Source organism: Schistocerca piceifrons, chromosome 6 (assembly GCF_021461385.2).
Source record: "Schistocerca piceifrons isolate TAMUIC-IGC-003096 chromosome 6, iqSchPice1.1, whole genome shotgun sequence".
Classification (NCBI taxonomy): Eukaryota; Metazoa; Arthropoda; class Insecta; order Orthoptera; family Acrididae; genus Schistocerca; species Schistocerca piceifrons.
The window spans coordinates 408,162,931-408,190,037 of NC_060143.1; the positions used below are offsets into that span (position 1 = coordinate 408,162,931).

The following is a 27,107-nucleotide window of genomic DNA, read 5'->3' on the forward strand; positions in this document are numbered from 1 at the left end:
TTCCAAAATTAAGTTCTCTACTACTTCTGTTGAAAGCTTTGTGCAATTGTTGGGAATTTAAAAAATAAATTGCGGCAAGTAGTTAATAAATTAAACATTTTACGAAATTACTTCTTTGCTTCTCTTGATGTTCAGGAAAACTGCTGCAGATACATGTCTGGGAAATATTTTATTAGATTCGCCAGATGAGTAACAACAAAACAAATCGAAATCGTGCTTTACTTTAACCTCATACAGTTTTGCGATGGCTTCATGTTAGCGAAGTTGCTAAATTTCATGCAAAATCTTTTTTTAGCCATAGCTCCATATCTAAACATTTGCGGACCTATGTTTACATGATTTTTTTTTTGTTTTACTTATAGATTAACATAAAATATTTGCACATCTTCATGGATCGTTCTGCATATATGCAGGGTGAGTCACATAAGATGTAACACTTCTTTTATTTTGTGAACTACTGCACATATCTAAATCCGGTTTTCGATAAATGTTAGAGCGTCAAGGAGCACGTATTTCTTTGTTTGGTTAACGTTTTTAGCGCTGGTGTCAATGGAGGTATTGAATCAAGCATGTTTTTTTAAATGGAACAGTATATTTTGTTATGTTCGGCAGCTCTATATAAGACAATTACAGTGATATGGCGTTTTGAAAAAAAATCGAGAAATGTCCTAGAATTTTGGAGTATGGTGGCCAGAATCAGCATTAATGGTGCCAACATCATTAGGCAGAGCTCTCATGCCACGCTGTGTCAGAATGTCAACACATCTGCCTGTTTACTTGTCTGCACCACAGGCCACTCATTTCTGCTTCAAATTTATGTGTACAGACATGTACACCACTGAGGAGAAGTTCCATATACTACGTTTATATTGTGAGTGTAAAAGAAATGCCATAAAAACAGTACACAGCTATAGCATTATATATCCAGATTGCCAATGTCCAACGTACCAGGCGATAGCACGAATTCTTAAGACGCTAGGTAGAGGGTACTTGAATGTCAAAAAGAGAACAAGAAAGAAGACTGTAACTGACAGAGAACACGAAGAAGCTATTCTGGCTACAACGGGAAGAATGAATCTTCACAGTGGGTATATTGCTAAGGAATCAGCCAGACGTGTGTCATTCGCATCCTGCATCGACAGAATTTCCATCCACGTCATCTGTCACCACATAAGGCACTCGACATCAGTGATTTCGAACATGGTACAGAATTTTTTGTTTTGCCATTCAGCAACTGAGAGAGACACTATATTTCTCCAACGTGTGCTCTTTACCGCCAATGTAAATTTGCGTAACAACTCCATTGTAAATTTGCGTAACATGCACTACTGGACAGCTGAAAATCCCGAATGGCTTCGTCAGGTGCAACATCAACAGCTGTGGAGCATAAACGTTTGGTGTGGCATCTTAGGAAATTACACTGTGGGACCTTACTTCATGTCAGGCGTTCTAAATCGACGTTCATACGCACGCTTTCTGCCGGTTCTTCTAGAAGAGGTGCAACTGGATATTCGACAGTGCTTGTGGCTGCAACATGACGGTTGTCCAGCTCGCTCATCCCCTGTTCCAATGCAAATACTGAATGAGAACTTTTCTGGATGTTGGTAAGAAGGAAGTCTGTTGTCAAATGGCTGTGAGGTCCCCCTATTTGACTCCTCTTGATTTCTTTCTTTGGGGAACACTCAAAGATGCAGTCCATGATTAAGCCCCAACTACACCAGCCAGTATGTGTCATCGAATCACTAATACATGCTCTAACGTATCATGCACTGTAATTACATCTGTTCATTCCCCTTTCGAACAGCGACTGTAGATATGTCTTTCAGTCAATGCTCAACAGTTTGAACACATGCTTAAATAAAGAGTAAAGTTATGTTTGGAACACAAAATTTATGTTATGTGATTTGAGTGGTTACTAAATCATTGTTAGTAAACTGTTTATTTCATTTACGTGTGTACGAAATTACACTGCAATGTCAAATAAGTCGACAGCGTCTATTGCACGTAGCTTGTAACAATGTCATTACACGGTTACATTCAGCATAAAACGACATTTCGTTAAGAAGAATATTTATTTTGCGGTGTAAGGTGTAAGATGGTCACCAAAGAATGTCTCCCATACAATATAATTTAGAGCAGTGTAGGTAGAGAAAGTTGTCCAGTAGCATGTATTTTACTTCTAAACACACAGCCACATACAGGAAAAGATAGGTCAAATCTTAATCAAATCTTCTTTCTAAAATTTAAATATCTAATACAGTATTCGCCTTTTGCAATGTATAAGACCTCTTTAGTGTTGAAGAATGAACAGCTGATTTCTCTGTTCCAGCTTAAGTAAATCCGGGAGGATACACACATGTGAACAGTTTCCTTTTCCTTTTGTGATACTCTAGATTCTGGCCTATGTCATTTTCCCATGCACAAAATTCATAGGTGAACCTGCATCCAGGGTATAAGCTAGTTCACGGGGAAATAAAGCTTTATTGTCCTAATGCTGGCCTACCTTACGGTATACAACTATGCTACCTGGTTCGAGACACCTGCTTCGCCGTGCATGGTAGCCACGCAGTCTGAGGCGTCTTGTCACAGTCTGTGTGGGTCCCCCTGTCGGAGGTTTGAGTCCTCCCTCGAGCATGAGTGTGTGTGCTGTCCATAGCGTAAGTTCGTTTAAGTTAGATTAAATAGTGTGTAGGCTTAGGGACCGACGAGCTCAGCAGTTTGCTCACATAAAACCTTACCATAAATTTCCAAAATTTACACCTGTGTGGCAGTGCTTGCACCGAAAATGCTGTTTCTGCCCACCACACTCTCACATTCTAGGACATTTCTTGAATTTTATTTCGTCAAGTTTCAACATCTACATCAACATTAACAGACCCAATATCACTGTAATTGTCTCCTCAAGGGCTACCGAATGCAACAATAAAAAGCATACTGTTCCATTTAAAAAACCGTAATTGCTACAATATCTCCATTTATACCAGCGCCAAAAATATTTACCAGACAACAAAATACATGCCCCAAAATACTCTAACATTTGCCAAAAGCCGTGAAGCGATTTCACAGCTCTACAATAACTTTATTATTTGAGATATTTTGACAATGCTTTGCACACACATACAAAAACTCAAAAAGTTTTTTTAGGCATTCACAAATGTTCGATATGTGCCCCTTTAGTGATTCGGCAGACATCAAGCCGATAATCAAGTTCCTCCCACACTCGGCGCAGCATGTCCCCATCAATGAGTTTGAAAGCATCATTGATGCGAGCTCGCAGTTCTGGCACCTTTCACATAACCCCACAGAAAGAAATCGCATGGGGTTAAGTCGGGAGAGCGTGGAGGCCATGATATGAATTGCTGATCATGATCTCCACCACGACCGATCCATCGGTTTTCCAATCTCCTGTTTAAGAAATGCCGAACATCATGATGGAAGTGCGGTGGAGCACCATCCTGTTGAAAGATGAAGTCGGCGCTGTCGGTCTCCAGTTGTGGCACGAGCCAATTTTCCAGCATGTCCAGATACACGTGTCCTGTAACGTTTTTTTCGCAGAACAAAAAGGGGCCGTAAACTTTAAACCGTGAGATTGCACAAACCACGTTAACTTTTGGTGAATTGCGAATTTGCTGCACGAATGCGTGAGGATTCTCTACCGCCCAGATTCGCACATTGTGTCTGTTCACTTCACCATTAAGTAAAAATGTTGCTTCATCACTGAAAACAAGTTTCGCACTGAACGCATCCTCTTCCATGAGCTGTTGCAACCGCGCCGAAAATTCAAAGCGTTTGACTTTGTCATCGGGTGCCAGGGCTTGTAGCAATTGTAAATGGTAAGGCTTCTGCTTTAGCCTTTTCCGTAAGATTTTCCAAACCGTCGGCTGTGGTACGTTTAGCTCCCTGCTTGCTTTATTCGTCGACTTCGGCGGGCTACGCGTGAAACTTGCCCGCACGCGTTCAACTGTTTCTTCGCTCACTGCAGGCCGACCCGTTGATTTCCCCTTACAGAGGCATCCAGAAGCTTTAAACTGCGCATACCATCGCCGAATGGATTTAGCAGTTGGTGGATCTTTGTTGAACTTCGTCCTGAAGTGTCGTTGCACTGTTATGACTGACTGATGTGAGTGCATTTCAAGCACGACTTACACTTTCTCGGCTCCTGTCGCCATTTTGTCTCACTGCGCTCTGTAGCGCTCTGGCGGCAGAAACCTGAAGTGCGGCTTCAGCCGAACAAAACTTTATGAGTTTTTCTACGTATCTGTAGTGTGTCGTGACCATATGTCAATGAATGGAGCTACAGTGAATTTATGAAATCGCTTCAATCATTTGTAATAGCCCTGTATGTGTAACCGCTAGCGCATAGCGAGCTATAGAACATGAAAATATTGTGTGTGGTTTTTGAAAGCCAGATATAACATTGTGGGTTGCAAATAGGACTTTGGTTGTGGCAGCTGAATCACTCTGGATGTACTACCCTTCTCCCCATGGCTTTGCCCACATGTATGTGTTGCGATATAATACACATACATCTTCCTACCCTATCTTGTCCATCTTGTCCTCACTCTCTCTGCTTTCTCCTCCTGTCCCACTCTCTGTCCATTTCTTCCTCCTCCCTCTCAGACGAGCTGCTCTTCCATCCCTCCATCTACCCATCTCCTTCTACCCCCTTTTTCTATCCATCTCCATCTACCCCTCTCTTTCTGCTCACTTGTTCCTTCCCCTCTCTCCCTATGCATTTCAGTCCCCTTCTCTCCCTGACCTTCTTCTCATCCTCTCTCTCTCTCTCTGTACCTCTCATCCTCCTCCCTCTCTGTTCACATCCTCCACCATCTTCTCTCTGTCCATCTCTTCGTCCCGCTCTCACTGACCACCCCCCCCCCCCCCCATGCCATCCCTCTCTCCCTATCTGTCCCTTACTGCTTACTCTCTCTGTCTGCCCATTTCCTCTGTCCATCTTTACTTCACCCCACCCATACCCTCCCGGTTGTGCTGACCCTGCAAAGGGTTGACAAAGCAAGCTGATACTACTCTCACAACACACCTATCATGCAGTGCAGTCTAAGCATCAAGGCCTTGAAAATCGACTTCGACCATTATGTACAGACTGTTCATATTCCATACGACATGCCTGTTGTACAGGGTAGCCCATATGACAGGGGCAGGAAAGGCTCATTTTTGCCCATATCTCCACTCCTATGGGAGCCAGGAGCTTATAAACACATAGTGATACTTGTGAAGCCTTCAGTTTGTGCATCATATTTGGTTGGAACTGATCCAGGGGTTTGGTAGGAGATCCCAGATGTACCTGCATTTTTACAGAAATACAGACTGTTTTCATATATATATATATATATATACTATTCTAAAAGTATAATGGAACTCATTAACTTAACCCTAGTACCAAAAGCAACCTCTAATGTGCTGTGCTAACATTCCTTCCTACAGAAAACAGTCAGATACACAGGAACACATATATTCAACAACCTACCAGAGAACAAGTAATGTCATGTAAAATATGTGATGATGTTTAAGACTAATTTATTGAACTTCTTACTGACAACTACTTGTACTCCACAGAAGATTACCTTCACAGAAACTCTTCAACTGCGAGGTGGCACAGTGGTTCCCACTCTGGACTCACAGTTGGGGTTATGACAGTATAGATGTATGTCTGGCCATTCAGATTTAAATTTCTCTAGATGTCCTAAATCGCTCCAGGGCAAATGCTAGGATGGTTCTTTTCAAAAGGACATGGCTTATTTCCATCCCCATTCTTTCATAATCCGAACTTTTGTTCCATTTGTACTGATCTGACTGTGGAAGCGACTTAAAACTGTAATCTTACTTCTTAAACTTTTAAAATTAGTTTTTGGTTAGTTTATAAACAGAATGAGCACTACAATGCAGTAATGTGAAGCCATTTAACTGTCTCACGTTTCAACTAAGTAAAACATTTGTCGAATGCAATTATGCAGTAACAAGCCACAAAAGACAATAAGTAGCTTATAGTACACTAAAATACTCTGAAAGGGGAGCTCTTATATACAGGGCGAGTCACCTAAATTTTGCACTGCAGATATTGTGGAAATTGATAGTGCTGTTGATGTGCGGTTTTCACAGAATGGATTGGTAGCCAGGTGCTTGTATTCTTAGCCAATCAACAGATTTTAATATTTTTGTGCAAACATATACTTTTTAAATGTAACAATGGCTACTGACGCTAACAAACTGAAATTAGGGTAAATTAGAATGTCAGTGGTGTTTTTTCCACGATGCTAGTGCGAGTCGTTTACGAAATATTGTATTTTGAAAAGTTTCCATACTGCCGCATGCTTGTGCCTTTCAATCTCTGTAGTTGATAGGTATAATGTTGTTATGTTTGCTTACAGCGTATTGGTGTGTTCATTGAGTGCATTGCGACTTGCTAGTCCATTAGTGTGTGACAATCCAACCAGTGGACGATGGGATTTATCAGTGCAGAAAAAAGCCAATATGCAGTGAGAGTGTAGGAAGAATGCAGTTTGTTCTAGCACAGTGTATGTGGCAAGATCCCCAATAGGCGTCAACCATCTCAGTGATTGTCAAGCTCTTCAACCAGTTATGTGAAAGTGGTAGCGTGACACCTAGACAACATATCAGATGGAAACAAGTGACGACAGAAGAGGATAAAATTAATTTTCTTATTGCCGATGCAGCTGATCCGCACATTAGCTCCTGTTTAACCACATGACAAAGTGGAAATAGTCAGACAAGTATCTTATGCGTTCTCCATTGACATAGGTTCCGTCCATATCACATCTATCCCCACGAAGAGTTGCATGGAAATGATTATGAGAATCGTGATAAATTCTGTACATGGGCATTAAGACAGGATACTCCAGATTTATCATGTACCTGGTTTATTGATGAACCCACATTTACCAATCATGGCCAGGTAAACAGCCACATGTACAGTTGGTCTGTTGACAATCCCAATTGGCTTCGTCAGGTGGACTGTCAGTGTCCATGGAATGTGGTGTTGGATAATGAACCATCATTTCATAGACCTGTTCGTCACAGATGGAACAATGAACGCCCCCAAGTATCACAGCCTCTTAAGACTACCTTTCATGGATGCTAGAAGACGTCCCTCTGCAGACTAGGAGACACCTGAGATTCCAACATTATGGCTGCCCAGTCCATAGTTCACGAAGTACTACAGCATATCTTCATGAATTGTTTCCAAATCATTAGACTGGAGGCAGAAGGCGTGTACTTTGGCTGGCCTGTTCCCCAGATTTGACACCTGTAACCTATTTACTGTGGGGAAAGGTGAAATACACTATCTTTAAGAACATACCAACCATACCCAATGATATGCAATGACGTATTAGTTAAACCTGCTTGGATATCTCCGCTGAAATGCTAGCACATGTGCAGCAGTTTTTACATACCAGACTGGAAACGTGTGTTGCCAATGCCGGTGGTCTTTTGAACACTACCTGTGATAGTCAATTGTCTTGTTACTGGTCAGATCCGCATGACCAGTGTATGTACTTGTGTTCTTTAGTGTGTGCTACCATAAGTATTGAACAGATGTCAGTGTGGAAACTTTTCGAAATACATTATCTTGTAAACAATGGCAACAACACCACTGACGTTCTAATTTACCCTTCATTCAGTGCGTTGACGTCAATAGGCATTGTTCCATTTAAAAAGTATATTTTTACAATCTGCTGATTAGCTACGAACACAAGCCACTGACTACCAATCCACTCTATGAAAACCACACATCAGTAGCACTTTCCGTTTCAGCAATATTTGTGGTGCAAGTTTGAGGTGATTTAACACACACACACACACACACACACATACACACACAGGTATAAGTGTTGGACAAAAATATGGAAGCATCACAAGATATGCATGCTTGAACATAAATGCAGATGCTAGATGCCAGTCAAGCCTGTGAATGGTGCAGTTGCAATTGACTACAAACGACACCTATGCAATGTCGTCAATGCATTGCAAATGCCAGTTCTGGTTGGAACAGTATTCTGTGTAGTTGTGAGTGTGTTATGCCAGAGCTAAGTGATTCTAATGCGGAAAAACCGTTGTTGTTCACATGATGGGCGCTTCTGTAACCAAGGTAGCTGAAGTTTTTGGTGTTTGAAGAGGCTCCACATTAAAGTTTTATTCCTCTTGGAAGGAAAGTGGAGAAGCATCATCCATCAAGTCACAACGTGGAGGAAACTGTGTGTTGATTGGTCATGATAGACGATCATTGAAGAAGATTGGGACGACAAATAAAAGGAAGACAGCTGTGAAATTTCACCAGAACTAGATGTCACACTCACAAACCTGTCAGCAATAAAACAACACGAATGGTGCTCCAGAAGCTGGGAACTGATGGGTGTTCTGGAACTCCAGTACCCCCCACCCCCCAGTAATCCAAGTGCCTGTGACAGGAAAACGTGATAGTAAACGCGTAGAACCTGGACTATGAAGCAGTAATTTCGTCTGTTGAATCTTGTTTCGCTCTGCTTTTAACTTCTGGCCGAGTTTACACTCCTAGATCGGAACTTGGTGGGGGTTCAGTGACTATTTGGACCACCGTATCATGGTATCCCATGTGGTCTATGATTACTCTTCTTGATCTTTCAAGTCCATGGAGGGGCGAACATAGACTTGGACCATTTTTTAATGAGAATCAAAGTGAAAGTTAGCCTGAAGAAAATTCAAAAGCATACCTACAAAAATTCATCACAAGCAACCTTCAACTGTGAAAAATTTCACACTAAAGTGACACAAAAGACTAAAGAATGAAACCCACTGGAATGGAATTTCAGACAGCCTCGTGGGTTTATATAATCAGAAAAGCATGTGAACAAGCTTCCCTTAAACATAAAAGTATTTATTTATTATTTGTCCTGAGGATGAAATCAGTACAATAGCTTGTGTAATTGGTATGGGGATAAGTCAATACAAAAATACATATCACATTGAATAAGTTAATACATATTACAACATACACAACATGAATATCATACATCATTCACAAAATTTTACTAAATACTCTTTGTAAACAGCAGGCAAGACCATTGTGATATTGATACTGTTATTTTACCTATATAGCACAGGTTCTAATATCTATAACTCCTAACAGCTTATTATCTTATTTTCTTATGTGCTGCTTGAGTGGGCAAGATGAATTATACATACTCAAACATTAACATTTTTAATTCATTTACTTTTATTTCTAGAGATAAACACAAGAAAATAAACGAGTCTTATTTAAAATCAGAATACAAGTGATGAAAACCATCAGACAAAACAAAAGGAAATACATGAAGAACAACTGGATTATATCCAAGAAAATTTGTGCAACTACAGCAGAAAAGATTTTTTAGGACTTTTGCAGGAATAATCAGAGGATATTTCGCGCAAAATTTTTGTTTCAAAAAATCAGATGGAAGCTTCACATTGACGAATCAGAAAAACTGATGGGAACTGGCGTGATATTTTTCTGAACTCCTCAACTGCCCTGAACCACCCTAAAGAGCCCCTAAGGCAATCTTCACTTTGCCCACGCCAAATCCTTACCTCCCTCACAAGAAGAGATTCACTGGCATGTCCCCAAACTCAAAAATAACAGTGCTTCGAGAAAAGATGATTCACTGCAGAACTGATGAAAATCTTGTACCAAATTCCCTCAAAGAACTCACAGAAAGCACGACAGAGATTTGCCAGAGGAAGTTCCCAAAGATAGGAAATGCGCTTTCATTCATTCGCACCATACTGCACAAAAAAAGGCAACACAAAAGATTCAAACAACTGTCAAGGAATCTCCCTTTTGCAAGTTACATACAAAATTCTATTATCATGCCTCCTACAAAGGGTACAGAAGCTACTCAGTCACGAAATTGCTGACTACTAAGCTGTCTTACACGTTGACTGAACCGGTATAAAATAAATATTCCGGTTGAAAACAGCATTGAAGTACAAAGTGCTTGGGAACAGCTTGTTCATATTCTCCTTTCGGACTTCAAGAAGGCGTATGGATCAGTCAATTGGCAATCTGTTTTCGTCATCCTCTAACATCAAGGACGTGATCCAAAAACCCTAAATCTCGTCAAACAAACACTCACCAACAGAATTTCCAATGTAGCATTCGTAGGTGAATTGTCATAACCGTTTCGATCAAACTAGTTTTGGTATGACGACGGTATGCCCCCTATCGTCGTTTATCTGATTTTGAGCAGAATCGTCCGAGAGTGCGAAAAAGAAACTTAAAAGCCAAAACCTTGTATGTCGTTCCGACTTATAATACCTAAAATTGGCCTCTAAATTTCTTGCCTCATTCTTGCAGATAATCTGACAAGCTGACAACGAGACGACAGTTGCTAAACAGATGTGATCTCTCAAGAAATATCCTTCCAAAGAACCAAGTACATCTGCTCAAAACATCCTATTCAAAAACTGATTACATCATATGGACAAATCGAGAGAGTTCCATAGTTCATTATTTATGCAGCAGAGTCCTTGAACTTACAAGGAGAGAGAAAATGGTACAGAAAATCTAGCTAATGAGGCTTAGGAGAGCTTATGGTAAAATTTATAACATCTACATAAAAAAGTGTGCCCATACACAGAAAATCAGGCACCAAAACACAGTTATCAAGCCTGAAGTCTTGAACGTTAGCAAAACGCTTTTAGGCAAATTATATCCTAAAAGAAGGGTTGGGTTGGGTTTATTTGGTGGAAGAGACCAAGCAGCGAGGTCATCGGTCTAATTGGATTAGGGAAGGAAGTCGGCCATGCCCTTTCAAAGGAATCATTCTAGCATTTGCCTGAAGCGATTTAGGGAAATCACGGGAAACCTAAATCAGGATGGCCGGACGCGGGATTGAACCGTCATACTCCCGAATGCGGATCCAGTGTGCTAACCACTGCACCACCTCGCTCGGTCCTAAAAGAAGAACCCGAAGTTCTAAGAAAGATACTCGGCTCCATAAGAATATAAGATGGCGATAGACTACAATCCTGAAAAACAACTGGGAAACCATGAAATCTCACAGCAGGCATCAGAAAAGAAGACTGAAATTTCATGGAATATCTATATACTGCCAACAATGAGATGCACTCACAAAATTGCGATATACATAGGACAACTCAGAATCGTATCCTGTATCCACCAGACCAAAAAAGACTTAGAAAAGACTCAGTTCATCCGATATTTTCAACACAGACTTATACAGACAAAAAAAACGATCTGTTCAGTCAATACTGGAGTAGGCTTGTTGGTTGTTCTTCGTGTTTTACAGTCCCTGCTAACACATGTTGATAAAACAGATATCGTTGTAGACTAATTTGGGAGCGCTATATCGAATAACTATGTAAAATTCAACTTTAAAATTTCAGTTTATTTGTAATGAGAAAAGACCGACGCTTTCCGTCGACACTGGACACCGCATGAAAGACGCAGTATTTCAGTGGGCTGATTCCAGCCACATATGCAAAATCGAAATTGCAAGTACCTGCAAAACATCGTAGATCATGCGCCTAACGACTTTTAGGAGTTTGTATATCATGGTGTACACTATAATGTACTTTTTCCTTGTTCTGCATATATGTTCTTCATATCCGGTCGTCCGCAAGATATATGAAATTTGAGTAAATTAATCTTCTTACTAGAGTAGTTTATATATCCAGATCGCAATATATATATATATATATATATAGACAACTAGTTTTGGCATGCTAAATTCAAATAATTTTACAGTCTGATTATCGTTATTCTTTATAAAGAAGAAATTCTAATATATGCATTACATACCATCTGCATACGTAGACCACAGTGGCACAATGGTCAATTTATGTAGATGATATGTGACACGTGTATTAAAAGGTCTTCTTTATGACGAATGACGATTAATATACTGTAAAAAATAGCCATACTTTTTATGATCTAAAGATAGCAATTTTTATTGCTGAAACTATTTTTCTGTGTACACATTTATTGCGCTCCGGGCAAATAACTTCTCGAGTAGGAATATTACATCTTTCAGATTCAGTTATTGTTCTCCTGCTCACAATTACAGGTTATCACAAATGACATTTCAAACAACATTGGAAACTCCGCCAGAAGCAACGTGGTTACTGTTTGTGAATTTGGCGACTACGTTGTTGTGGTTGGTGCCACTAACAATTCTGTATGGAATCAGGCCTTAATTTTCGCCTCTGGGCACCAGAGATGTATTTTTCATGTTCGGTTGTTCATTCTGTGATTTTCGCTTCAGAGTTGAGAAGAAGGAACGCCATTTGTGATGACGGAGATGTGGTGGTAGTGTTGTCATTTATAGCTAATTTCTTTTTCGAATTATTTGGTCGGCGTGATATAAAAACATTGAAGAATGGCAGAATACCTTGCGTCAATTTTTGGTACAGAAAAGGACAAGTAAGTTGTTGAGCTGCGTGTTTTACAGTGAAACCAATGTGGAGTGGCGCTTAGAATTTTCAAACAACTTTACCCCGTAAATTTTTGTGTAAATACGCGTAATTGTTCAGTTATGTTTGGGCCAGTTGGTTTCTTCCGCCATTGATTAGTTTGTTATGCATTACTCCGGTTGATATTGTACATGATATTTTGACAAATAACGTCACCTCCTTATATAAATAATGGAAGCCATAGAGCGTTGTGTTTTGACTATCAAACTTGTTTGAACTATCGGTTTCCATCACACAGCTACGGGGAGTTCAGTGCGATAGGAATTTAGAGTCGTTATATTTATGTGCATTAACTAGGTGCTTTTGCTCACCGAAGTTCATTTTTTGTATTGTGTCCCTTTTCAGAGTTAATTGTTCATTCTACTTCAAGATAGGGGCATGTCGCCATGGCGATCGGTGTTCCAGAATACACAACAAACCAACATTCAGCCAGGTGAGTTTCGTGTTAAAAGTGAATGCTTACCTGCTTTTGAACTAAAGGCAATTTGTTTTTGGTATTATTGGTTGATTGTGTTTTATTTTCAGACCGTGCTGCTGCAGAACCTATACGTCAATCCTCAGAACTCTGCTAAATCTGCCGATGGTTCGCATCGTAAGTTTGGTTTTCTAAGTTTTAAGTCTCTGCTGTATGTGTGGGAGTTAATAAATGCTATTTTGCGTTTGAGGGAAATTAGATTCTCAGGTTGTTATTTATTGCTCGTTGACGTACTAATGAGTTTTGGGTAAACAGAATAGATAGTATCAGATAGGGAATTAACATTATACATACAGCATATGATCCTGCAATTTAATGAAGGGTGTGATCTTAATGAAGTATCTGTCCAAATGTGACAGCTTGAAATGGTGTATATATCAATTTTTGTGGAAAAGTTAAATTGCAGGATTAAAAACAGTAATTTAACTTCCTAAATAATAATTACAGGTAGTTGTATTGCTAATTTTGATGGTATGAATGCATTTTGATATTAAAATTTCTTGAAGTAAGAAATAGTTTCTCCAGTTTTCTTGGAAAATTGTGAATGTGACAATCCATGCACTCTGTAGAAGGTGGTGCTCTTAGGTACACGATGTATGGTTGGTTGTAGCTTGTATTTAGTTTGGTGAAGGAAGTTAATGTTCCCTCAGTTTTGAACAGAAATTTATAATTTTTATTAATTTACAATATATTTAAAGATAAAAGAAATTTGCAGAGCAATAACTTGCAACATGTAGTATTTAGATGGAAGCAAATATGGAATTTATATGGTGAAGGAATATTAGATCACTTAGATTCGAAAATATAAAGAAATATACGGTATGTACATGCAACAGGATATTTCTGTAACTCTTCATTTCAGATATGTATTTACTGTGGTGGTCGTGTGACCAGGAAATACTGATATACAAGTGATCATTGACTTTCCCCTGGCAATTAGGAAATAGCAAACTGAAGTTTGAACTTAAAAAAAGTGATGTAATACTTTGGGGGAGTATATCTTTGTTTCATTTGCAGGTAAAGGTGTAGAATAGGGTCAGTGATGTACTTGGGCATTTTGTCCAGCAATGTTGTCAGCGCTTGCTGTGAGGTATGATGGGAACAACATATAAGCTGTTTGTGTTACGTGGCCAGCAGGCAGTTTGTTTTGAAGTAATACATTTGGGAGAAAGGGTGAATAAATTTCATTGTTCCTTGTTTGAGTTACAGCTCCTTAAACTGTGCTGGTATCTGCAAATCAAGGACAGTGCTGCAAATCATCATATACTTGAAAAAGCAAAGAGATATTTGTACGCTCTTGTGTTGCTAAGCAGTCGATCTTCGCGGGCCTACTGAATAAATGGATCAGTGTTTCTTACTTAAGTCATGGGAGAAGGTATGTGGATGTTTATTAATATATCGAATGTGCAACTATAGTTTGTAAACATTGATCCACCTACCTTCTCCAATGATTGAGGTAAAGAACACAAGATGATTCCATTTGCAGGAACCTTTGACCCTTTGAGTATTTTCACTATCACATTTGATATATTTTTGTGTCTCTGCAATTAATCCACCAGACGTGCATGAATGGATGATGTCACCGTGCAGCACTAAATCATGTAAATCGGTTCACTTTATAGCTATCACTGCCTTAATCACAAAATATTTCTCTTGGAACTCACTCACACACCAAAAATAAGCTAAAAGACAATGGCCTTTGTGCAAGAAATATGTCTCCATTTTGCGCCTCATTGGTTGATATATCCATGAATCATCCCACTTTCTACAGAGAACAGATGCATTGCCAACCCATAAGCAGTAGATGAGCACTGCTGTGACTGCCACTGGCCTTGATCTGTATGTAAGCCAAGAAACTTAAATAATGGCAAGATGCACTGACACGCCTTTAGTAAAATTTCGTACAAATGAGTGTCAGTATGGTGAAGTAAAATATAAAGAATACTATAGTACACAAATCAATTTTTATCAGTTACAAACAAGTTTAAAACATAGATCATTCTTCCGGAAGGATTACTTTGAAACACTTTGTCTGCCTCTTGCTCTCACACTGGCTGTGTAACAGACGTTTTGTTCCCATCTATATAACAGCAAATTATTACAACATTCCTGCATGAAGCACAGAAGCACACCTTTCTGTGTTTTTACCTACGTTCTCTTTGAGAACTATGACTTGCCTTGCTATTGAATTCAGTTCGCTTTTTTGGTCTTCTGAAATTTGACCTGAGGGATTGTTCTTTTGCTGTAAATGCAAGAGTTACTTGAAAGGAGGATAGAAATTGCTTCCAAATTTGTGTTGCAAATTTAATATTGATTTAGGACCGCTTAGTCATTCTATGAAATGGTTGTAAAGAGAATAAGTAATCTTAACATACAATGCGGAGCAACTAATATGGGGAATTGAACTGGTCATCGATTCTTCCACATCTTTGTTCCCCTCGATAACTGTTAAGGAACCTCCACACAATGTTTCTTTCCTAGTGTGCAGATGCATCGGAATAAGAGCATGCACATAAATTTGTGGAAAGTACGCATGTACGCATTGGCATTCTTGGGTCCACATGTTACCTCATTGTAAAAGCAGTTTGCTGTGGAGTTCCTTCCTTCCGGTGTGTTCTGTATTTGCTGTAATGAAAAGGCAACAGAAAATGGAAATGCAAAAGTGACTATAGGTAAAGAAATATATAAATAGTGGTATGAAAAGTACAAGGTGACAATATTTTGTACGCAAATTTAAAGAGGGAGTCACAATGAGATTTTAGGTTTTCTGCTTGAGACTGCAGCATTAAGGCTGGCAATACGAATATTGTTGGCTAGTAACTGGCAACTTATATACTTGTTTGAATTATTTATTTCATATTTCAAAATAAAGCATTTCAGTGATTATTTCCAAAACTGAGAAATATTTAAGGGCTATTCTTAATTATATAAAGATTAACTAACTTTCAATGCACCATTTGTATTTTAGAAGAAAAGTGGTTTAAACAATTTAATCATTAAATAATATATGTAGATTAACATCCTCAGACTCAGCAAATTGGGGAGTTTCATAGCCACCAGAATCGACTAGATCAGATTTTTTTTTCATCTTCCTTCATTTCTATTTCTAGTACCTTTTTTAGGAGCTACAAATACCTCAGCATTTCTTGTGTTTGAATGTCGGGCTTCTCGGTTATTAAATCACGATAGCATGAATATTCATCCACCCTTCATGAACTTCTAGCATGTTCTTCTGTTTTACTACTTCAAAGCTCATGGTATCTTACTTCATACAGCAGTATGGTCAGACTTATTATCTAATACGTGTCAAATTTTAATTCAAATAATCTTCAGGAGTGGCATTCCATACAACTTTGTAATTATGTATAAGTTTAAACATGCTTCCTTTTGGAGTCAACAGACATTTTGCACAAAATTCACTTCACAACGTAACCTCAACACACTAAACAATATAACACATATGACACCAGCTACTAAAGATTGTAAATACTCACTCCCAGTGAAGCCGGGAAGCGATGCACTGTATGCATGACTTCAGTTTCCAGGAAATTATGCATGCTTAAATAGGCATGTTTAGTTGTACTGTTGAAAAATTATGTTCCTACTCAAAGTTGAACATGAAAAAGACATATGAACATACCTTTACAATGTAATATGTTATACCTGCCCTAATGTGGTTTATGAGCCAGTACAAAGCTTGGATTATACAGCTGATGATCAATACAGTAGTGTTTCTTTTTATAAATATTGATGTGATGGCCTTCAGTAAATTCACACAGTTTGTGTGATGGCTTGAGATTTCTGCTGAGGTGTATGGATGTAACATTACGGTGTGATTTTGAAGTATTTTGGGTAGTATAATCAAATAGGTGTGTACAATTTGCAAATTTCATTCTGTAACTAACTTGTTTTGCATTAACTATAATAGTCATGCAGAGGTCTCACTGTGTCATTATTCACAGGAGGTCTAAGGTATGACTTGTCAAAGGCTACAGTCAGATTGTCATGATCCCCAAAATTTATGATGGCCATTGTGTTGCCTTTCACAACAGGTTTTGTGGTGTTGTCTCTCTGTGATCTTCAAAATATCTTGGCATATTCTCTGGAAATGTGGTTGCAACTGTTAAAATGTTTACTATTTTTAGATCTGTACCTGGATTATAAAAACAAAGTTGTCAGCTGCCATAGCAACAACCAATCAGAAAATCTGCTTTGTCTATCTTCCATTCTGTTCAGTTGTAAAATCTCTCTACCAGTATGTCTTAGCTGTCAGTTCTCAGTAGCATAGTCATGATCCATTTTCATTTATGTAATGTTTTTGCTTGTGGTGTGATTTTAAGTTAATTAGTTAGCATATTTCTATAAAAGGAATGCTCACTGTGATAAATGGTATTTAATTTATAGAATTCTGGAACATGTCAAAGTGATCCATTGATTAAAGTTAGCAAAATGGATTGTAATTTGTGAGGAGCAGGGCTTGTACCCAGTCTGGCCATACAGAGTTAAGTATTCTGTGTTTACCTTAAATCAATCAAAATGATTGCAAGTATGAATGTATTGCTGAGAATGGTATGGCTGAGTCCTAATCTGTCCGTCGTCATTTCATAACTCATGCTCCATCTTTGACATCGCCATTGACGAGACATTAAACCTCCCTTCCATCCTTTTAGGTAATCAGTTACTCAACTTGCAGTACTTCCTGGTTTTGTGTTACTGAACATATTTATTTGAATTTGAGGTGACTCCCTGTGAATGTTGTGATGCCGAAGAGGTTAATGAATGCAGATAGAGTTGCGTTGTACAAGAAGTACCTGCTTATAATTTCTAAACTTGCAACTTTCATTCTAATATTTGTAAATACAACCACTGTCTGTTGCACTGTGCGTTGTTGATATTGATTACTTTCCTCCATAGTATCAGTATTGCTAAGATATTGTGTTGTGTGAAATAGTTGACTGACAAATGTATTTGTTTCAGTTGTGGCAAATGTATCAGATGAAGAAATGCAGGAACATTATGACAATTTCTTTGAAGATGTTTTTGTGGAATGTGAAGATAAGGTAAGGAAACTCCATACCTTGACTGGAAGTAATGGTTCCTTCCTCCTCATCCTCTCTAGCAAGTAGATGTAAAGTAATAGTGTTCAGAACTGTTAGTTTTGTTGAATTTGTTTTCCACTCCTTCCTGATGTTTTCATTCCTCCCTGCATACCTTTTTTTTCTTAAGTGTTTATTTTTCCTTGCAGTATGGTGAAATAGAAGAAATGAATGTATGTGACAACTTGGGAGACCATCTTGTTGGAAACGTGTACATTAAGGTAAGATCAGCAAATGGGTTAAGCTATCACCAGAATATTTTCACATACTGTGTTTTATGTTATGTAGCTACTAGCTGTGCAGATAGTGCTGTGGGGGAGACAACAGTAGGGGTGGCATCCCTTGCAGATGGGGCAGTGGTGTAGGGGAGGTGTAGTTCTAGAGCTTATGCCAACACCCAAATGTGTGTCTCACAGAACTTTTAAGGTAGTTGCAAATGATCAAATTAACAGGTTATGTCAGTATGACAAATTACTTTAGCAGCTGTTTATTATTAAAAATGCAATGGGTACAGGATTAAGCAGAAATTTTAATAGAGGGAGCAATTTATTTTTGCATGTCCTGTACACTTTTCCTTTTATTGTCATATTAAAATTTGCTTCCCACAAAAGTTTTCACACAATTTCACCTCATTAACATGCTAATGTAATTACAATTGCAACAGAATATTTAAACAGTCTACTAGTAATCGAATAATTGAAGACCAGTGAGATTAGTGTATGAAAAGCTCATGCTCAGTTGAAAAAAGAAAGAAGTATGATTCTGTAGTTTGTTCTTATTGACCCATACAAAAATCAGGTACTATGGGTCTTTGATCCGAACTGTGCAGTAATAGGCACTGCAACTGTGCTGCGAATGCATTGAGTCTGTGCAAATATTGTCTGTTCAGTTATTATACAAGTAGATTGGAACTAAGCTTTGAAGACTGCATAACAGTGAGTTATAAAAGTCTGCAATATTATGAAATAGATGTATTGCTATGTACCGTAAAGATGACTCATTGGGTTGCAGACACACAATGAAAAGAATGTTCCATGTAAACTTTCAACCAAAGACTTCAGAAAGGAAAAGGAGACAAAATTTTCACAAGTGTCCCCCTCCCCCCCCTCCCCGCACACACACACCTGCCAGAAGGCAACTGATATGCTGATATGTGTTGAAAGGGAGCTTGATAAGGAAAAGAGTAGAAAAGGGGAAAAAGACTGGTGGATGCACTGGCAGAGTGTAGAGCACAATGGTGGTGGTGAGGGGAGGTGACAGGACAGATAGTGTGGAAACAGTTGGGTGGAGTGTGTATGGATAGGTTGAAGCTGGGATAATTTTGGGAGTGGAGAATGTGTTGTAAGGATAACTCACATCTGCACTACTGAAAAGCTGTTGGTGGAGGGAAGGATCCAGATGACTCAGTTTGTAAAGCAGCCATTGAAATTGAGAGCAAGTTATGTACAGCTGCATGTTGTGGCACAGGGTGGTCCACTTTACTCTTGGTCAAGTCAAATTTTGGTGGTGGCCATTCATTCCGGTGGAGAGAGCTGATTGGTGGTCATACCAATATAAAAAGCGGAGCAATAATTACAGCAGAGCTGATTCCAAAGGTGTCCCAGCCTCTGATGGGTTAGGATAAGCATGTGACAGCACTGTAATAGGAATTGCTGCATGGGTGATTGGGCAAGGAGTTAGGATTGGGAATGACAAGGGGATGGACTATGGTGATAAAATTGGAGGTTGGGTGGGTCATGGAACACAAGTTTAGGAGGGTTGGGAATGATCTTCAGTAGGACGTCACTCATCACAGGTCATTATGATTGATAATCAAAAAGCGCTGGCAAAGGATGTTGTTCAGCTGTTCCAAAATGCGGTGGTACTGTATGCCAAAGGGGGTGCCCCTTTGACATATTTTGACAAATGGATCTATGCCGACATTCGTAAAAACGGTGATGGTACATTAGTCCTTACCAATATAAAATTGTAAGTACCAGTCGTAGTTCTCATATTTCTGTAATGCAAGAGCTCTCTAATTTGTGTTAAAATCTATTCCTGATTTAAGTTTCATACTTGTCTAATGTAAGCTATGATGTTCATGGTCCTTAGGCCAACTTCTGAAGAAGCCAATTTATATTTGTTGAAACCTAGGTAAAGAATTCTTTATCCATTGCAACTGGTCGGCTGTTTATAATTTTATTCTTGAGTAATGGTTACAAAAAGCTTTACATTTTGAAGTCAATAGGTTTTTGTGTGGGATCTGCAAAATTTAGCTTCAAAGAGTGAATGGTTACTGGGGTGACTGGAGACACATTAAACTCTGGAAAGGATTCTTTCTTGACTGTTAGAAATTTTTAAAATAATTTCTCAGAAAAACCAATCCTCCACTTTGGTATCTTAAAGTTGCATGTAAGATTATCAAAGATAGGCATTCTGCATTTTATAAACAGTGAAACTAAATTGACTCTAGCATATTGCTGTTTAATAATATTGTAAAATGTATTCTGATGGCAAGGGAAATTCTAGGCTGTACTGAGCAATTTTAAAACGCCGGTAAAATACCCTTTACATAAATTATCTCAAAAAATTGTCTGCATATTTTTAGTCTAAATGTTAGTATTGTCCATTGCAAGAAAGAGGTTGTTGCTGATATAAGAGGGCTAACTTTTGTTGGTCCACTGCCACCTTGAGATATTTGTAGCTTAAAACCAAGAAACCATGCCTGATAGCCAGGCAAGCCCAGCTGTGGGGACATCTTCTGAAGGTTCCTGTGCCTGTTCATGGCTTGCTTAGAAGAGTGGTAAAGGGTACAGCAATCAGTTGAAAATAAATGTTAATTGCAAATCCAGATTCTGTTGACTGTGACCATCTTCAGTGCTAAGACATTTAAAAGCCCAGTTCAAGTAAGGCAACATGCATGTCTTACTGTACACACGTAACAAAAGTAATCAAGTCTAGATAATATAAATGAATAGATAAAAAAATCTACTCACTCAGTGGTGGCAGGAACGCGCGCGCGCGCGCACGCACGCACACACACACACACACACACACACACACACACACACATTTAACTTTTACAAGCTTTTGGAGCCAGTGGCTCCTTCTCGCAGTAGAGTTGAAGGTCAAGGAAGAAGGGTGAAGGAAAAGGACTGGAGAGGGTTAGGGAAGGGGGTACAGTTCAGAAAAGTCACCCAGAACCCCAGGTCAAGGGAGACTTACCTCTCTCTTCCTTTTCATTCACCACTCTTCCTTTCCCTTCAGTTCTTCTGCCTCGAGATCTCTCTCTCTCTCTCTCTCTCTCTCTCTCTCTCTCTCTCTCTCTCTCTCCCCCCTCTGTGTGTGTGTGTGTGTGTGTGTGTGTGTGTGTGTGTGTGTGTGTGTGTGTGTGTGTTCCGCTGTCACCACTTGGTGAGTAGATTTTTATCTACCTGTTTATATCATTATACATAACAGTTGTGTAAGCTTCACGTACGAGTGAGTGATAAAATACATACCAGCAAACGTACAACCACTTATATAGACAATTTCCTTCCAACTGGACTATTTGTGCCAAAGGCTGAATGAACACTGAGTTCACTCTTCACGTTTACTACACAGCTGGCTTCATTGTAGGTCATACTAGTCAGCACCCTCAACATGTGTGATGCATTGACAAGGTATATTAACTTTGTTTTACAATTTGCATGTTTTATAATTTTATTGTTTTATACCTTTAAAAACCCCCCATGAACCATGGACCTTGCCGTTGGTGGGGAGGCTCGCGTGCCTCAGCGATACAGATGGCCGTACCGTAGGTGCAACCACAACGGAGGGGTATCTGTTGAGAGGCCAGACAAACATGTGGTTCCTGAAGAGGGGCAGCAGCCTTTTCAGTAGTTGCAGGGGCAACAGTCTGGATGATTGACTGATCTGGCCTTGTAACATTAACCAAAACGGCCTTGCTGTGCTGCTACTGCGAACGGTTGAAAGCAAGGGGAAACTACAGCCGTAATTTTTCCCGAGGACATGCAGCTTTAGTGTATGATTAAATGATGATGGCGTCCTCTTGGGTAAAATATTCTGGAGGTAAAATAGTCCCCCATTCGGATCTCCGGGCGGGGACTACTCAGGACGACGTCGTTATCAGGAGAAAGAAAACTGGTGTTCTACGGATCAGTGTGTGGAATGTCAGATCCCTTAATCGCGCAGATAGGTTAGAAAATTTAAAAAGGGAAATGGATAGGTTGAAGTTAGATATAGTGGGAATTAGTGAAGTTCGGTGGCAGGAGGAACAAGACTTCTGGTCAGGTGACTACAGGGTTATAAACACAAAATCAAATAGGGGTAATGCAGGAGTAGGTTTAATAATGAATAGGAAAATAGGAGTGCGGGTTAGCTACTACAAACAGCATAGTGAACGCATTATTGTGGCCAAGATAGACACAAAGCCCATGCCTACTACAGTAGTACAAGTTTATATGCCAACTAGCTCTGCAGATGATGAAGAAATAGCTGAAATGTATGACGAGATAAAAGAAATTATTCAGGTAGTGAAGGGTGACGAAAATTTAAGTCATGGGTGACTGGAATTCGTCAGTAGGAAAAGGGAGAGAAGGAAACATAGTAGGTGAATATGGATTGGGGGGAAGGAATGAAAGAGGAAGCCGCCTTGTAGAATTTTGCACAGAGCATAACTTAATCATAGCTAACACTTAGTTCAAGAATCATAAAAGAAGGTTGTATACACGGAAGAATCCTGGAGATACTAAAAGGTATCAGATAGATTATATAATGGTAAGACAGAGATTTAGGAACCAGGTTTTAAATTGTAAGACATTTCCAGGGGCAGATGTGGATTCTGACCACAATCTATTGGTTATGAACTGCAGATTGAAACTGAAGAAACTGCAAAAAGGTGGGAATTTAAGGAGATGGGACCTGGATAAACTGAAAGAACCAGAGGTTGTAGAGAGTTTCAGGGAGAGCATAAGTGAACAATTGACAGGAATGGGGGAAAGAAATACAGTAGAAGAAGAATGGGTAGCTCTGAGGGATGAAGTGGTGAAGGCAGCAGACGATCAAGTAGGTAAAAAGACAAGGGCTAATAGAAATCCTTGGGTAACAGAAGAAATATTGAATTTAATTGATGAAAGGAGAAAATATAAAAATGAACTAAATGAAGTAGGCAAAAAGGAATACAAACGTCTCAAAAATATCGACAGGAAGTGCAAAATGGCTAAGCAGGGATGGCTAGAGGACAAATGTAAGGATGTAGAGGCTTATCTCTCTAGGGGTAAGATAGATACTGCCTACAGGAAAATTACAGAGACCTTTGGAGAGAAGAGAACCACTTTTATGAATATCAAGAGCTCAGATGGCAACCCAGTTCTAAGCAAAGAAGGGAAGGCAGAAAGGTGGAAGGAGTATATAGAGGGTTTATACAAGGGCGATGTACTTGAGGACAATATTATGGAAAAGGAAGAGTATGTCGATGAAGATGAAATGGGAGATAAGATACTGCGTGAAGAGTTTGACAGAGCACTGAACGACCTGAGTCGAAACAAGGCCCCGGGAGTAGACAACTTTCCATTAGAACTACTGATGGCCTCGGGAGAGCCAGTCATGACAAAACTCTACCATCTGGTGAGCACGATGTTTGAGACAGGCGAAATACCCTCAGACTTCAAGAAGAATATAATAATTCCAATCCGAAAGAAAGCAGGTGTTGACAGATGTGAAAATTACCGAACTATCAGTTTAATAAGTCACAGCTGCAAAATACTAACGCGAATTATTTACAGACGAATGGAAAAACTGGTAAAAGCGGGACCTCGGGGAAGATCAGTTTGGATTCCGTAGAAATGTTGGAACACGTGAGACAATACTAACCTTACGACTTATCTTAGAAGAAAGATTAAGAAAAGGCAAACCTACGTTTCTAGCATTTGTAGACTTAGAGAAAGCTTTTGACAATGTTAACTGGAATACTCTCTTTCAAATTCTGAAGGAGGCAGGGGTAAAATACAGGGAGCGAAAGGTTATTTACAATTAGTACAGAAACCAGATGGCAGTTACAAGAGTCGAGGGGCATGAAAGGGAAGCAGTGGTTGGGAAAGGAGTGAGACAGGGTTGTAGCCTCTCCCCGATGTTATTCAATCTGTATATTGAGCAAGCAGTAAATGAAACAAAAGAAAAATTCGGAGTAGGTATTAAAATTCATGGAGAAGAAGTAAAAACTTTGAGGTTCGCCGATGACATTGTAATTCTGTCAGACAGCAAAGGACTTGGAAGAGCAGTTGAACGGAATGGACAGTGTCTTGAAAGGAGGATATAAGATGAACATCAACAAAAGCAAAATGAGGATAATGGAATGTAGTCTAATTAAGTCGGGTGATGCTGAGGGAATTAGATTAGGAAATGAGACACTTAAAGTAGTAGATGAGTTTTGCTATTTGGGGAGCAAAATAACTGATGATGGTCGAAGTAGAGAGGATATAAAATGTAGACTGGCAATGGCAAGGAAAGCGTTTCTGAAGAAGAGAAATTTGTTAACATCGAGTATAGATTTAAGTGTCAGGAAGTCGTTTCTGAAAGTATTTGTATGGAGTGTAGCCATGTGTGGAAATGAAACATGGACGATAACTAGCTTGGACAAGAAGAGAATAGAAGCTTTCGAAATGTGGTGCTACAGAAGAATGCTGAAGATAAGGTGGGTAGATCACATAACTAATGAGGAGGTATTGAACAGGATTGGGGAGAAGAGAAGTTTGTGGCACAACTTCACTAGAAGAAGGGATCGGTTGGTAGGACATGTTTCGAGGCATCAAGGGATCACAAATTTAGCATTGGAGGGCACCGTGGAGGGTAAAAATCGTAGAGGGAGACAGAGATGAATACACTAAGCAGATTCAGAAGGATGTAGGTTGCAGTAGGTACTGGGAGATGAAGAAGCTTGCGCAGGATGGAGTAGCATGGAGAGCTGCATCAAACCAGTCTCAGGACTGAAGACAACAACAACAACAACCACCTTTAAAAAAGATACATACATAAAACAGATAACGTGGTTGTAACTAAAAACAGTATCTAATGTTCCTCCCAGCCAAAATCATTCTGCTTTATAATGTTCTCTCTCATTGGTTTCACATAAAAACACATTATAATTTATACAACCTGGTGTTAAAACTGATAAGCTTTCAAATACACCATGTATAAATGTGTGAAATAAGAGGTATGTTCGAAAAATTCCAGAACTTTGTCCACAAAATTTTTCAACGTGTACCTTTCACTTACTGTGCATGGTCTTCTTAGACATGATCTCCTCCACAATTGATACATGCTCCCAACACTGTTACCACTTCCAGAAGCAGTCTTGGTATGCCTCTTGCTGGATCACATCAATGCCCTCTTCAAATTTTCTTTTATCTCATCTATTGTTGCAAATCTTATAGCTTTCAATGGGATTTTCAACTTTGGAAATTACTCTGCAGGGTTCCAGGTCTGGAGAGAACGGAAGATAGGCAGCAGAGTGATCTCATTTTTTTTGTGCAAGTCACGCAACAACAGGGATGAATGTGCAGGTGCATTATCATGATGCGAGACCCATGAATACTCTCCACATTTCTGGCCGTATCCTTCGCACATTTTCTCGCAGCTGTCTCAGCCCATCACATAGCACCATCAGTTAACTCTTTGTGACACAAATTCATGATGAATTAATCCTTCAATGTCAAACTATTGTTGTGGCTTCGACATTTGACCCGACCTGACAAGCTTTATCAGCATGGTTTTGACATCTGATGTAGAAAGCTGTTTTTGGTCTTGAAGAAACTTTCCCAATCCATTGTGAAGATTGAACTTTGGTCTCGACATCATAAACATACACACGTCTCATCACCAGTTATGATTCTCTTAAGAAACATCTTATTCTCATTTGCGACTTCCTAAAGCTCTTCGCAATTGCGAGGTGAAGAGACTCGTGAGCCGTGGGACGAACTTGGTGACAACACAGTGCATTCCAATATATTGTCAGAATTTCATGGCATGATCCAAATGAAATGTTAAATTCATCTGCCATCTCTTGGACAGACTGTCTTAGATTGGCATGAACAATTTAGTTGACGTTCCTGACTTGAGTGTCGAAGGGTTTCCTGAAAGAGGGGCATCTTTAACTTCTGTCCGGCCATTTTTAAACCATGTGAACCATTTGTAACACCAAGTATGGCTTTTCACTCATCGCCATAGGCTTCCTGCATCAGTTGGTGTGTCTCTGTAAAGACAAAATTTAATGCAGACACGTTGGTCCCTTAGCTCCGCCATCTCGAAATTCGCAAACTGTGCAACACAATGTCCAGCTCAGTACAACACTGAACAATAACTGATATACAATAATGAAACTTCCACCCGTTACACATTATTTCATTTTCACACACCATTGGCTTGAAATAATCTTATATGGGTCGTATTGAGATCGGTGTGTCTGTTGGAATTGGCTCATAATAGCTGAATACCAATGATTTTTAAATAATTCCTAAAAAATGGGAGATTCTCCTGGGCACCTTCTCATTAAGTAGTGTACCACAGGACAATACCTTGGTGGCAAAAAATTTCGAACTCCTCCGACAGGCCCATAACCCACCCTTTCTCACATAGATGAAACATCTTCATGTGTGAGGACATCTATTTGATTCTCACATGTGAATTTCATTTGACTAAATAGGTCATTGAACTTTTTGGCAGTTTTAATATCTTCATAATTATCTCTAATCAGTGTATCTGAACTAGCATATTAGTGTACTTGTCACGTCTAGATTGTCCTGGGGAAAAAAATTAATTCTCCAAATGATTGATGAAAATATCTGCTATAAGGCCTGGAAGTACTTAAACCATCTTTCTGTGAAATTATAGCAACCATGAATTTAACAGAATTATACTGTGCAATTAATGTAAGCAACTCGATTTACTACTGATTTTATAGTTGGATAATTTGTTTTGTGTTATAAACCTTAGTTCGATTCCAGTGGTGTCATTAATTGGAATGTTAGTATATAAAATGGTTACATCTAATCCTCTTTCATCTATTTTGCAAT

At 39.2% G+C, this 27,107-nt stretch overlaps 1 protein-coding gene across 2 annotated transcripts in view; it reads left to right on the plus strand.

Moving 5' to 3' along the window:
- Nucleotides 1-12,235: 12,235 nt before the first annotated feature.
- The window catches only part of LOC124802769 (splicing factor U2af 38 kDa subunit), a 42,117-nt gene continuing 27,245 nt past the window's right edge, over nucleotides 12,236-27,107 (plus strand). The window contains exons 1-5 of one of the 2 annotated variants that reach the window (XM_047263762.1): nucleotides 12,236-12,436; nucleotides 12,832-12,919; nucleotides 13,012-13,069; nucleotides 17,939-18,021; nucleotides 18,207-18,278. In XM_047263762.1, coding sequence (XP_047119718.1) covers nucleotides 12,393-12,436; nucleotides 12,832-12,919; nucleotides 13,012-13,069; nucleotides 17,939-18,021; nucleotides 18,207-18,278 — 345 coding nt within the window. In that variant the 5' untranslated portion in view covers nucleotides 12,236-12,392. Of the gene's footprint in view, nucleotides 12,437-12,831; nucleotides 12,920-13,011; nucleotides 13,079-17,938; nucleotides 18,022-18,206; nucleotides 18,279-27,107 lie in introns of both variants that reach the window. The other variant, XM_047263761.1, reaches the window with a different exon arrangement.